Source organism: Pyrus communis, chromosome 15 (genome assembly GCF_963583255.1).
Source record: "Pyrus communis chromosome 15, drPyrComm1.1, whole genome shotgun sequence".
Lineage (NCBI taxonomy): Eukaryota > Viridiplantae > Streptophyta > Magnoliopsida > Rosales > Rosaceae > Pyrus > Pyrus communis.
The window spans coordinates 2,435,132-2,448,948 of record NC_084817.1 but is presented as its reverse complement, the minus strand read 5'-3'; the positions used below and the strand labels follow the sequence as shown (position 1 = coordinate 2,448,948).

The 13,817-nt window shown below is 37.2% G+C and overlaps 1 protein-coding gene across 1 annotated transcript; it reads left to right on the top strand.

Annotated features, from left to right (window-relative positions):
* The first annotated feature begins 6,478 nt into the window (after positions 1-6,478).
* Positions 6,479-11,283, top strand: LOC137717822 (probable disease resistance protein At4g33300). Its single transcript, XM_068457309.1, has 5 exons — positions 6,479-7,245; positions 7,568-7,962; positions 9,288-9,643; positions 9,733-9,938; positions 10,040-11,283. The coding sequence occupies exons 1-5, from the start codon at positions 6,546-6,548 to the stop codon at positions 10,825-10,827; spliced, it is 2,445 nt and encodes an 814-aa protein (XP_068313410.1). The 5' UTR covers positions 6,479-6,545; the 3' UTR covers positions 10,828-11,283.
* The last annotated feature ends 2,534 nt before the right edge of the window (positions 11,284-13,817 follow it).

The window sequence follows — 13,817 nt, the reverse complement described above, 5'->3', positions numbered from 1 at the left end:
CACCAAAAAGGATATAAATGTTATCACCCTGAGACTCGGCATATGTATGTTACTATGGATGTGACCTTTTCTGAATCGGAGTTTTTTTATGCCCCCGTATCTTCATCTTCAGATCACCAGGGGGAGAGCTCTAGTGGTGATCTGGAATGGTTGGACTTGGGAGAAAATACTGTGGTTGATGTTGAGGCCGTGCATGCTGATGCTGTGGTCGATGTTGAGGCCGTGCATGCTGATGCCGTGCCTAATGCGGCAGTGATCATACATGCCGTGCCAGAAGTTGCTGCCGAGAGCAGCATGCAGTCAGAAGCAAAAGATGCCAGCATGCAGTCAGAAGCAAAAGATGCCGAGAGTGATCCGCAGTCAGGACAGTTCATTGTCGATCCTACTTGTGTAACCCCCTCTCTCTCTAGCTCCACGGTGATGCCCAATGATTCTTCTCTGAATAAACCTGAGGTAAGTATTGTGGATGATTATGTAACTAATGCAAGTACTGATGTAAATACATATAAGCTGCCACCGAGACAAAATCGGGGTGTGCCACCTGACAGGTTTTCTCCGGAAGGCAAAGTAAAGTATCCGATAGCCAACTATGTCTCATGCAATGGTCTTGCACCAGAGCGTAAGACCTTGATAGACAATATGGAGGCTATTCGAGTACCAACTCGTGTGGATGAGGCTCTAAAGGATCCAAAGTGGGCAAATGCAATGGATGAAGAAATGTTGGCGTTACAGAAGAATAATACCTGGGAGGTGACGTCCTTGCCGGAGGGAAAAAAAACAGTTGGATGCCGGTGGGTGTTTACCGTCAAATACAAAGCCGATGGATTAATAGACAGGTACAAAGCAAGGTTGGTAGCTAAAGGATACACCCAAACATATGGTGTAGATTATCAAGAGACGTTCTCTCCGGTTGCCAAGATGAATACGGTACGTGTTCTGATTTCTTTAGCTGCTAATATGGACTGGCCATTAAAACAGTTTGATGTGAAAAACGCTTTTCTCCATGGGAACTTGGAGGAAGAAGTATATATGGATTTTCCTCCTGGGTACAGTGCTGGTAGAAGTACCGAAGTATGCCGGTTGCGTAAGTCTCTTTATGGGCTGAAGCAATCGCCTCGTGCATGGTTTGATAGGTTTACTCAAGTTATGAAAAAGATTGGGTATTATCAGAGTCATTCTGATCATACATTGTTCGTTAAACGGAGACAGAAAAAAATGACAGCTTTAATCATCTATGTAGATGACATGATTATTACTGGAGATGATTGTGATGAGATTTCAAGATTACAGAAGAATCTTGCGGCTGAGTTTGAAATGAAGAACCTGGGGGATTTGAAATATTTTCTTGGAGTTGAAGTTGCTCGATCTTCGAAAGGTATTTTCTTGTCACAACGTAAGTATGTTTTGGATTTGCTAAAAGAAACTGGTATGCTGGGATGCAAGCCAGTAGATACACCTATTGTTGAAAAACATCATCTATGTGTGGATCCGAATCAGAAATCAGTTGATAAGGGGAGATATCAGAGACTTGTAGGGAGACTAATTTATTTGGCTCATACACGGCCTGATATTGCCTATGCAGTAAGTGTAGTAAGTCAATTTATGCATTCACCATGTCTAGATCATATGGCTGCTGTTATGCGTATCTTAGCATATTTAAAGTCTGCACCTGGGAAAGGAGTTCTATATCGGAAGTATGGACATTTGAGAATTGAGGGGTTCACGGATGCTGATTGGGCAGGAAGTGTAGGTGACAGACGGTCTACTTCGGGATACTTTACGTTTGTAGGAGGAAATTTGGTTACATGGAGAAGTAAGAAACAGAAGGTAGTATCAAGATCCTCGGCTGAGGCCGAGTATCGAGGGATGGCTCACGGCATTTGTGAGATTCTCTGGCTTCGAAAGCTTCTTGAGGGGCTTGGGTTCAAGCCAAAGGAAACCATGAGACTATACTGTGATAATAAGTCAGCAAGAGATATAGCTGATAATCCGGTACAGCATGATAGGACAAAACATGTGGAAGTTGATCGACATTTTATTAAAGAGAAGCTTGAAAGGAAGATTGTGTCAATACCTTTTGTGAAGTCAGAGGAGCAACTTGCAGACGTTCTAACTCATGCAGTATGTAGTCGAAGGTTTGATGACTCACTTGTCAAGTTGGGCATGTGTGATATCTATGCACCAACTTGAGGGGGAGTGTTAGCGTGAGTCAATATTAGGAAAAATAGGGAATGTAAATAATAGGAGTCCTTTATTAAGTAGGTTTGTGTATATGTTATTTGTTTCCTTGTAAAACTATAATAGTACTGATGTATATATATTTCTAAACAAGTAATAGAAGAAAATTGATTTCCCGTAAAAGTTCTATTGTTTTCAGGGGGTAAAGTGGTGAGTTTTGAGTTATAGGGGGCAAAGTGAGATTAAAATAGAGTTCCGGGGGACGTAACTGAAAATAAGCCTTCAGATTTCTCATATTTTTAGAGAAGGTAATCAAATTGCTAATTGTGTAGCTAATTATGGTGTTGATCACTAAAATGTTAATTGGTGGGATTCATGCCATTCTTGTGCTGATCACTCATAAAAATTATACATAATAGCATAGGGAGATTATATTCACACACCCCAAATTACTCCTCCCGCACCCTTTTAATTTTTTAATTTTTTTCTATCAAGTGTTAGTGGTGTGTAGAAAATATTAAAAAATTAAAAGGGTGTGGGAGAAGTAATTTGATGTGTGTGAATATAATCTCTCAATAGCATAATATAAAAGAACATTTGACTGTTGAGACCAAATTATAATAACTTAGTAATAGTGGTTGGAAAACTTTTTGCTCCCCCTTTTTTTGATCCGATATCTTACTAATCAAGACACCTAACCATTCACCCCTTTGTTGCGCATGAGACTACCTAAAACTTTTGCATTGAGAGGCAAACTTTTACATTTCTCCACCATTTCTTTTACTAATATCGTCAAACATCTTAGACTCGTCTACTTGCCTAGTAGAAAACAACATGGGGTTGAAGAGTAAAATACTCAGCTCCCCTAAAATGATCATGTCACCTGTTGATCTCATCATATGAACAACATAATGTTGTCTTGTGGTTACCAATATTCTACTATCTTTAGCACTCCTTTGAATAAGTGGTATCCTTGATTGGGATGAGGATCCTGAGATTCTCTTTGTGAGGATCTTAAGGATCCTCACATTATAGCCGTTCATCGTATATCGTGCAGCTAGTTTTCGTTAGATACTATTTGTATTTAATTTTAAATAAAAAAATTCAAATGATTTTTTACCGCACAATGTACGATGAATGATTAGGATGTGAAGATCTCTAAAATTCCCACAATTTGAATCCGAATGGGATCCAAATCCCCTTAATTGATCCAACTTTTCATGGTCATGGGTCCACACGACATCTAGGATAATGAAAAACCTCTTGCCCTCAAGGATGTTGACATAGACATGACTCAGCTGATCATTTGAACTAAGTGTGTCATCACCGCTTATGGTCGGCAATCTTATTTTCTCTACCATCAATCACCAACACCCTAGGGATGTCCGACATGGGGAGAGGTCTCTTGTCGTTTAGGTACTTGTTGTATGCCCTCTTTTAGCTTAAACTTAAAAGTTTCTTCTATATAAAGTGTAAGGGTGGAGCTACAAATTTCTTTATGAGTGGGCTAGCTAAAAAAATTATCCTAAAATCAAATGATATTTTTTGCTACATTTGTATTGTATGCAAAAACTTGGGTTTAACTTTTGTATTTGTATACTTTAAAATTTGTTTAGCATGAACTCTATTGAGTTATCAATTACAAACTGCCAAAATTACAAAAAATCATCCAATTTCACATATATTTAGGTGCAAACACTGGAAGAAGACAGAAATCTTGATACATGAGCTACCTCAACTAGCACAAAACAAAACAATGGAAGTAGAAGTAAAGGTATCTTAAAAAAATTGATTGAAAACAATATAAAGCCCATGAATCAAAGCACAATAATCTTGAACAAAATGACATAACAATTCTTATGGTAATTTTTATATTTTTAGTTGTGCTAAATACTCACTGAGCTAATTCCATTAAACATAATTCTTCTTGCACCTTTTTCGTCTATTATATTAGGCTACACACTAAAGTACATACATATTGCTACAAATCCTTCCTGGGCTATAGCTCACCACTGCTTTTGTTGTGGCTCCGCCAGTGATAGAGTGAAGTTCAAACTTCATCTCCCATTTTCATATCTTCTCTAATTTTTTGAACATTTCCATAAAAATATTAACAGTATAGAAGAAATTTTAAACACTATGAGCATACCACCAGTTTTCAATAACGGAGACAATGTTTCCTGCACCTTGACCCAACAATGGTGATTCTCATCGGCTAACAAAATGACCATCTTGTCCTTGCTCAGAAGTATGGTAGTCTGTTTTCAGTCTCGAAAGTCGTCAAGCATGGATTTGGATTTCATCCGTATTTTTTTATGGGAATTTTAGAGATCATTACATTTTATTTGTTCATTATATATTATGTAGTAAAAATATTTTAATTTTTTTATTTAAATTTAAATATAAATAATACATTACAAAAACTAATCCACAATATAATATGAAATGATTAGAATATCAAAGAGAATCCAAGAATATCCTCATCGGTCAAGCATTAGAGAAAAAGACGACAGTCCTACAAACATACACGTTAAATTGGCGGAGTAAAAAGCAGCCAAGCACCTTCATCATGGCATCATTACCTGCACCACGTCAACCTCAAAAAGCAATTGAAATGATATATTCATTGACTTAAAAGTCTTTGTGTCACTTTATTTAGATTACTGATTAGTGTGTAAAAAAAATTAGACCCGTTGATTTTGAATGGTAGGCCAAAAAAATGAGTTAATAGGAACAATTGGATTGAATTTGTGCGGCTTAGATGAAGTAATTCCTAAACTCAGAAAACTAAGGTTTGGAACATATCCAATTCTTTTACATTAGGGTTTAAAGTTTAGGGTTTAGGTCTTGCATTGCATAACTTGTATGTTAAGAATCCGGATCCTCCATGATACTTTTTGTGAAGATCTTTAGAATCCGTCAATCATGTCTGTTTATTGTACATCATGTGGTCAAAAATTATTTTAAATATTTTTATTTAAAATTAAACACAAACCGTGCTTGACAAAAACTGATCGTACGATTTACAATAAACAGATATGATTTACAAATCATCAAGATCTTCACAAAATAATCAGTAAAGGATCCTATTGGGCATGTTAGGTGAGGGAGCCACTCATCCTAGCAAACAAAAGGACATTTGTCACTGTGAATAGGATAATTGAAAATGGTAAAAAGACTATCTGTAGAATAAAATTTACAAATTATATAAGATGTTATTAATAGAAAATGAATACGTTTATTAATTTTTATTTAATTTAATTTATAAAATTTTTGTGTATAAATTTAATCTTCCTAACATTACCCTTGTATAAATAAGCATCTCCTACTCCTGTTGTCACTATACTTCTCTTGCAATGCACTCTGCACTGACAACAAAAATTTCTCTTTGGCGTCACTAACTACGAATGCAAAAGGCTACTTACTATACAGAAGCATATATTCAATTAATCAGCAAAATTGTAAATCTTAACATAACAGGGGACATCAACTTACATGAAAATAGTTCATGGCCACGTGGCATCCATGCCACGTGTTGACAACCATATACATATCATTGTTTTATTAAAACTAGACATCAAACTGATGATAAACCCGTTTATAAGTCATTCTCATGACAAAGTAGTATCAAAGCAGCTCACACAATGAGTAAATGGGGTTAGATAAGACCAGCAAAATACACATGGTTTTGTTGTGATAACAGATGACATATACTTCAATTGGTCAAAGACGTTCATCCTTGCATACGAGAATTCAACTCCTAGTCGTATATTGAGAAATTTTTTACTACGATGGAAACACGGGTAATACATCACGTATTTTTATATAAGTGGTGAAATTTTTTATTTTTTAAGTTATTAACTTTTTAATACACATATCACACTATTTGTATAATGACACGTGATATACCACCTCGTGTGCCAATTACATTAAAAAATCTCTCGTCATACATTATCGTTTGTATAAAAAAAGTAAATTAAAAGTGATAACATACCAACACGATCCTCTTCGAATCTATTTGGTGAGGATTCTGGAATTTGTAAATCGTGTCCGTTCATTGTATATTGTTTAGTTAATTTTTGTTAAGTATTATTTATATTTATTTTTAAATAAAAATATTTAAAATAATATCTAACTTAATGATATACGAAGAATAGACACGATTTATAAATTCTCGAAACCCTAACAAAAAAAATCCAGCCAGAATCTGGACTCGATGACACATGCTGAAAAAGCCGTGTTTAAACAAATATATTACTTTTTACACATATTTATATCATCCTTTTAATTGGATTGCTGTCTCCATAACAAGACAAACCAATTCACCCGCCATAGTCGCACAGCTCCCACCACCACCAACAAGGGCAATGACGGACTTCTTCGTCGAAGAGGTCACGACGGAGCTCCTGAAAACCTTAATCGCCATCTCCCGCAAATCATGCCACAGCAGAGGAACCGCCGAGCAACTCAAATCCTCAATCGAGGAGCTCCTCCCCATAATTCAAGAAATCAAGTACTCCGGCGTCGAGCTACCGGCCGAACGGCAGTTCCAGCTCAACCGCCTGTCGGAAGTTCTCCAGAACGGCCTCGAACTGGCCCGAAAAGTCCTCGCGTCGCCGCGTTGGAACTTGTACAAGAACGTCCAATTGGCGAAGAAGCTGGAGTCTTTACAGAAGACGGTGTCCAGATTTCTTCAGGGCCCATTGCAGGTCCATATCTTGGCCGACGTCCACCACATTAGGGCGGAGGTGACTCAGCGGTTCGACCGGCTTGATTGGTCAAGCCGGATGATGGAACAGCGGCTTGGGGCCTTAAAGATTGGGACTTGTGTCGGCCGGGGTGGCGGTGGCGGGTGGATGGAGGAAGCTGTGAGGAGGGTGGAGGAGGAAGGGCAGATGAAGTGGGAGGTGAGCAGTTCGGTGGTGTTGGGATTGGGGGTGGGGATGAAGACGGTGAAGGGAATGATTTTTGGGAGGGAGGACTTGAGGGTCGTCGGGATTTGTGGGATTGGTGGCTCTGGAAAAACCACTCTCGCCAGAGAGCTTTGCAAGGATGATCAAGTTAGATGTAAGTAACTGAGTGCCTGTTTCAAACTGCTTACTTGTGAAGTTGTGATCCTACTCGATTTTGCTAGAACTGCTTTTATTTTATTACAAACAAGTTGAATTTTATTTTTTGGAAAATTCAAGTGCTTTTCAGATGATATAATCGCTTTTTCACCAAACGTAGTCAGAAGCGTTTTTAGCTGAATTTTCCAAACTCTGCTTTGTTTTGCTCTTTTGAGAGGGGTTTTCTCAAATTTGAATTTGCTTTAATGGGTTCTCTAGAATTTGAGTTTTCTTTAGAATCAAACGCTGACTCTGTTTTGTGCTCATCCGACCGAATGCAGCTTATTTCAGTGAGAGAATTCTGTTCCTGACGGTATCACAGTCTGCAGATGTGAACCAGTTGAAGGCCAAGATTGTGCAGTTCATCATGGGGAACCAAGTTCTCAGTCTCAATTCTGTGCTTCCCCAATGGAACTTGCAATACGAGTGGATCACCGCAACGAAAACTCTGGTGGTTTTGGATGATGTGTGGTCACTGGCAGTGCTTGAGCCGCTGCTCGTTAAAATCCCGGGCTGCAAGTTTCTTGTGGTCTCACGTTTCAAATTCCCAACCGTTCTCGATGCCGCTTATGATGTGCAGTTGTTGAGGGAAGAAGAAGCACTCTCTCTGTTTTGTCACTCTGCTTTTGGCCAAAACTCCATTCCTTCTGCGACTGATAAAAATTTGGTCAAGCAGGTACAATCTAAGCGCATTTGCTAGAATACAATTGCCTCTCTGAAAACCTCTAGAAAGTGCTTCTATAATGCACAATCACTTCTCTAAGACCATCTTCAATCTTCCGCGTGAAATCTAAAATTTTTAGCCCAAAAATCTTAATTCATAAACAGATTTTCTGCTTCAACCATTTTCGCTTAAAATTTTGGCTCAAAATTATTAAAGAATGAATTTAGGTTTTTTTTATAAAATTAACTTTAAAAGAAAATTACGTAGACTATTCTAAATTAATTTTATGAATATTTTAATATAAAAATATTTAAATTCCGATAAATATTAAAAAATCATTAAATCGATACATAAAACTCATAAAGCACTATGAAAAAATCATTAAATTGGATCATTAATAAACCATGATTAATAGAAATGGTTTTGGAAGATGGTAGAAAGAAAAATTGGAAGAATTGTATGAGAAAAATAAGTTTTGTGTGCATGTTTGAATGAATTTTGAGTTAAATAATAATTTTTTAAATTATTCTAGCCTTTGGATTTAAATTTAGGATATTATATTTTTTTTTGACTATTAGATTTAATCATATTCAATCTTAGCTCATAGATTCAATAAATATATAAATATAAAACTAAAAAATAAAAGATTGAACGTGGATCGTTTGATCAACCAACAACCCATTTAAATCAGATTGCACAATAAAAAATAGAGTCGTTTAGGCTCATATTTGCATGGCAACAAGTGGGTTAGGCTCATGATTGCATGGCAACAAGTGGGCAGCAAGCCCACATGGGTGTGTCGGGTGACTTGCTGGGCTTGGCGCACATCTGGATTGTCTGCCCTTCCCATCTCATACCATTCTCATCTCCATCTATTTCTGTGGTCACGATTAAGTTACGTCAACATTTTATATTCTCATTGCCTTTTATCTTATTATTTTTATAAAAAAAATCAATATAAAATATTGATTTGGTTTAACTGTGATTATAAAATATAGGAGGGAATAAAAATGATATGGGATGGGGAGGGTAGAGGTGAATTTCACTTGTCATTTCTCACTCTCACATGGACTCCACTACCAACCTTGGCCTAAATCTTGGCCGAAATTTGGCTTTTTTTTTTTTGTTTTAATACTTAACCCCATTTTAGAATAAACGTTTGAATGAAATGAGGTAGGCATATAAGGGAAAATTTAGAACTTACTCTGGGGGTTGGAGTTGGTCTAAGTTCTACCGCCAAACGTGGTCACAAGCCTCCAATCTCCCTTTTCTGCTAATCAAAATGGGTTATCTTATGTTTCTTCACATCGGTAACTGATTGTTTTCTTGAAATTTAGATTGTTAACGAGTGTAAGCGGCTTCCTTCGGCTCTCAAAGTGATTGGAGCTTCATTGAAAGACCAGCCTGAATTGTGTTGGGCAAATGCAAGGAGCAAGTTGTCGAAAGGGGAAGCATTTTGTGAGTCCCATGAGAACAATTTACTTCAACGGATGGCAACGAGTCTCGACCGCTTATCCAAAAAAGTTAAATCATGTTTCTTGGATTTGGGTGCGTTTCCAGAAGACAAGAAGATCCCTCTTAATGTTCTTACCAATATGTGGGTTGAAATACATGGCATTGACGAAGAAGAAACATTTGCTATTCTTGTCGAGCTTTCGAACAAAAATCTCCTCACCCTGGTGAAAGATGCAAGGTACGATGCTTAAAGTTCGGTACTTTGTTTCTTTTACTTGAGTGTGATTAGTTTCTGATTTGAACCCTTTGTATATATTGATGTTGCAGAGATGGAGACATATATAGCAGTTGCTACGACATATCTGTTACACAGCATGATGTGCTGAGGGACCTTGCTCTTCATTTGAGCAATGATGGCAGCATGAACGAACGCAGTCGATTGCTTATGCCAAGAAGAGAGACTGAACTTCCAAGAGAATGGGAGCGGGATTCCGATCAGCCATTTCACGCTAAGATTGTATCAGTTCATACCGGTATTAACATGTTTCAGTAATTGCATTTATCAATTATGAGGTTATTCCTTATGTTTACCCTTTCGTGCTGATTTAAACCAATTCATCACTTGATTATGCAGGTGAAATGAAAGAGATGGACTGGTTCCAGATGGAGTTTCCCAAATGTGAAGTGCTGATTTTGAATTTTTCATCCGCCGATGAGTACCTTATGCCTCCTTTCATTGCAAACATGCCAAAGTTGAGGGCATTGATAATCATGAATTACAGTACTTCGAATGCCATCCTAGGTGGCTTTTCAGTCTTCCCAAATTTATCCAACTTGAGAAGCCTCTGGCTCGAAAAAGTATCTGTCCCTCGATTATCTACCATCCCCTTGAAAAATTTGAGGAAAATTTATATAATCCTATGCAAGATCAGTAATAGCCTTGATCAATCTGTCTTTCCTCGGCTTACAGAGCTCACGATTGATCATTGCAATGACTTATTCCAGCTGCCTTCGTGCATTTGTGCAATGCCTTCGCTCAAGAACTTGAGCGTAACCAACTGCCACAGCCTATACCACCTCCCAGCTGATTTGGGAAAGCTGCAATCTCTACAGATCCTAAGGCTATACGCCTGTCCGGCACTTCAGACGCTTCCGGGCAGCATTTGCGAGCTACTTCGCTTGAAGTACATGGACATTTCCCAATGTGTAAATTTGAGATGCCTTCCCATGGACATTGGTAAGCTAGCAAGTTTGGAAAAGATTGACATGAGGGAATGTTCACAAATTAGCAATCTGCCGAAATCCGCTGCAGTGTTACAGTCTCTGCGCCGTGTAGTATGCGACGAGGATATTTCTTGGATGTGGAGAGATGCAGAGAAGGCATTGCCGGAGCTTCATGTGATAGAAAATTGGGGTAGTTAGCAGCATAAGAAACAGATGTCGTTAGACTATCGATCACAATATGGTGCGAAAGATATGAACAGAGAGTGAAAATGGAATTGAATAAATCTGACAGAAAGAGATTTGACAAATATATAGAGATGGAAGTAATCTTTCTGAGGGAGTTGTGTTCTTCAGGAGGAGTTATAACTTCTTAGGTTGAAATACAATTGTTCATATCTTTTAATTAATTAATAAAAGAAATAATATAATTATTTCTTTTATTAATTAATTAATTAATTTCACTACAATCATATGTATATTAGTACACCAACGTTATGGTGTACCTTCACATATGATTACACATATTGTGAAAACCATGTTATCATAATCATATTCCAACATCTCCCACTTGATTATGATGACATAAATGGTTTCCTATTCTGATTTGTTTCTCAAGAGTATTACTCATAAACAAATTGAATGTAACAACAGATATGTGGCTTCTTTACGTGGTGCGCACCATTTCACTTAATCTGATAACATTTTACTCTTTAGTAAAATGACATCATATCCAAGTAACTAGGGAAAAAACAATCCATACTCGGTTACAAATGATGACTTAGCCCCGCACTATACGCCACAATGTTATATAAATTATTTCTTGAAGCTTATTATGGATTTTACTTTCAAGACGATTTATTATAACCTGGTTACCTCGCTAGTGCCCTCTATCTTTAACCGACCAAGTACTAAAGAATCAGATAGAGTCACATCTACTTGTCCATGTTTCAGGTGTCCCTAAAACCATACAACGATGCCCGCCGCACGTCTCACACTACAACACATCTAGATGTTTTGCAAACCCATTGTAGTCACATGCTCTCTGAATTTTCCAGAGACAATCCCTTGGTCATCGGATCGGCCACCATCTCTTCGGAGGGTATGTAGTCGACATTTACCTCTCCTCTCTCCACTATATCTTGTATATAGTAATAATTAATATCAATGTGTTTTCCTTTGGAACTATTTGCTCCACTCTTTATCAGAAAGATGGCGAACGTATTATCACAAAACACATTGACGTGTTCCTTAGGTATACCTATATTTAAATTATCGATAAATCGTTTAACCCATACTGCAGTACTTACCGTTGTGCTGCAAGATATATATTCTGCTTCGATGGTAGACTTTGCAACACAGCTTTGTTTCTTACTTAACCAAGAAACAACCATTCCACCAAACAAGACAATGTTACCACTTGTTGACTTTCTGTCATCCAAGTCGCTTGTGAAATCTGCATCGCAATAACAAACTAAATCCATATCATTTAATCCGAAACAAAGTTTCATACCTTGGGTGCCTTTTAGATATCTAATAATTCTCTTTATTGCTATCCAAGTTGCTTTCCGGGGTTGGATTGATATCTACTTACCAATCCAACTGCATGACATATGTCAGGTCTTGTGCTGGTCATAGCATACATCAAACTTCCAACTGCATGGGCATACAGAACATTTTGCATATCAATGATGTCTTGTTTAGGTACCGAACACATATTTTTGGAAAGCATCATTCATTTACAAACATGTGTACTACCTGGTGTGCAATCTTGCATATTAAATCTTTTAAATATTTTATCCAGATAATTTTGCTGATCCAAATAGAGCGTTTTGGCATTTCTATCCTTAGTAATTTTAATTCCTAAAACATAAAATTCTTCTCCCATATCTTTCATTTCAAATTTGGATCCCAGATATGACTTAGTCTTTTCAATCATATCTATAGAGTTACCTGCAAGTAAGATGTCATCTACATATAATGATAATATACATAAACTATCTTGGCATTTCCAAGAGTAAACACAATGATCCAATGGATTAATTTAATAGCCCATTTCCATAATGGCTTGGTGGAACTTTAAATACCATTGTCTATGATTGTGTAAGGCCATACAATGACTTTCTTAATTTATAGACTTTGTTTTCATGTCCTTTGACATGATATCCTTCGGGTTGAACATATAGATATCTTCCTTCAAATCTCCATTCAAGAATGCTGTTTTGACATCTAACTCATGAAGTTCTAAATCTATTCTAGCAACAATTGCCATAAGAATACGAATGGATGTAAACTTCGCAACTGGAAAGTAAGTGTCCACAAAATCTATACCGGGTTTCTAAGTATATCCAGGGTACCATCTAATTTGTACTTCTTACGAAGTACCCACTTACAACCGATGGGCTTTCTTCTATCAGGTAGATCAACCAATTCCCAAACTTCATTTTTCTTTATGGGATCTAGTTCTTCATTCATTGCTTGTTGCCATTGTTCAGACTCAAAACTATCCATTGCATCTTTATTTCTTGGGTCTGGATCTCCCACTGAATGATCCGCCTCCTCAAGATTGAAAACAAAGTGATCTTTTAATCTTCTAGATGGCTCCCTTTTTCTTTTACTCCCACTGATTTGATCATTTCTCCCACTATTTATATCTTCCATGATAATATCATGATCATCATCCGTGACATGGAAGAATATCATGATCATCATCCATGTGTCATGATCGACATTGTTATGAACACTCATGTTTACGTCTCCCACTTGATCATTGTCAATGTCATGATCATAAGGCAAGTCTAAATTAAGATGGAAATCTTGATCAACCGTAGGAGAATTTTCTTCTCCCAAAGATTCCAATTGTTGTATGGGATTAATCAAATAAGTAGTTTCAATAAAAGTAGCATCTCTACTTTCTATCAATCCTTTCTCAGGATGATAAAATCTATATCCGTTACTATTATCAGGATATCCTATAAATTTATATTCCAAAGTTTTTGCTTGTAATTTATTTCTTAATGGCTTTGGAATGAGGACATGCGCTTTACAACCCCATACTTTTAAGTTTGATAAATCGGGTTTTCGCCCATGCCATAATTCATATAGAGTCAGTGGCTTCGCCTTTGTATGAACTTTATTCAATATATATGCTGCAGTAGCCAAAGCTTGACCCCAAAGATGTAGAGGTAAGT

What these genes read in the sequence shown, in the direction of transcription:
- LOC137717822 (XM_068457309.1), top strand. Translation starts at nt 6,546, where the DNA reads ATGACGGACTTCTTCGTCGAAGAGGTCACGACGGAGCTCCTGAAAACC. An exon ending in CAAGGATGATCAAGTTAGAT is followed by an intron (nt 7,246 to 7,567) that starts GTAAGTAACTGA and finishes GACCGAATGCAG; the next exon opens with CTTATTTCAGTGAGAGAATT. An exon ending in ATAAAAATTTGGTCAAGCAG is followed by an intron (nt 7,963 to 9,287) that starts GTACAATCTAAG and finishes CTTGAAATTTAG; the next exon opens with ATTGTTAACGAGTGTAAGCG.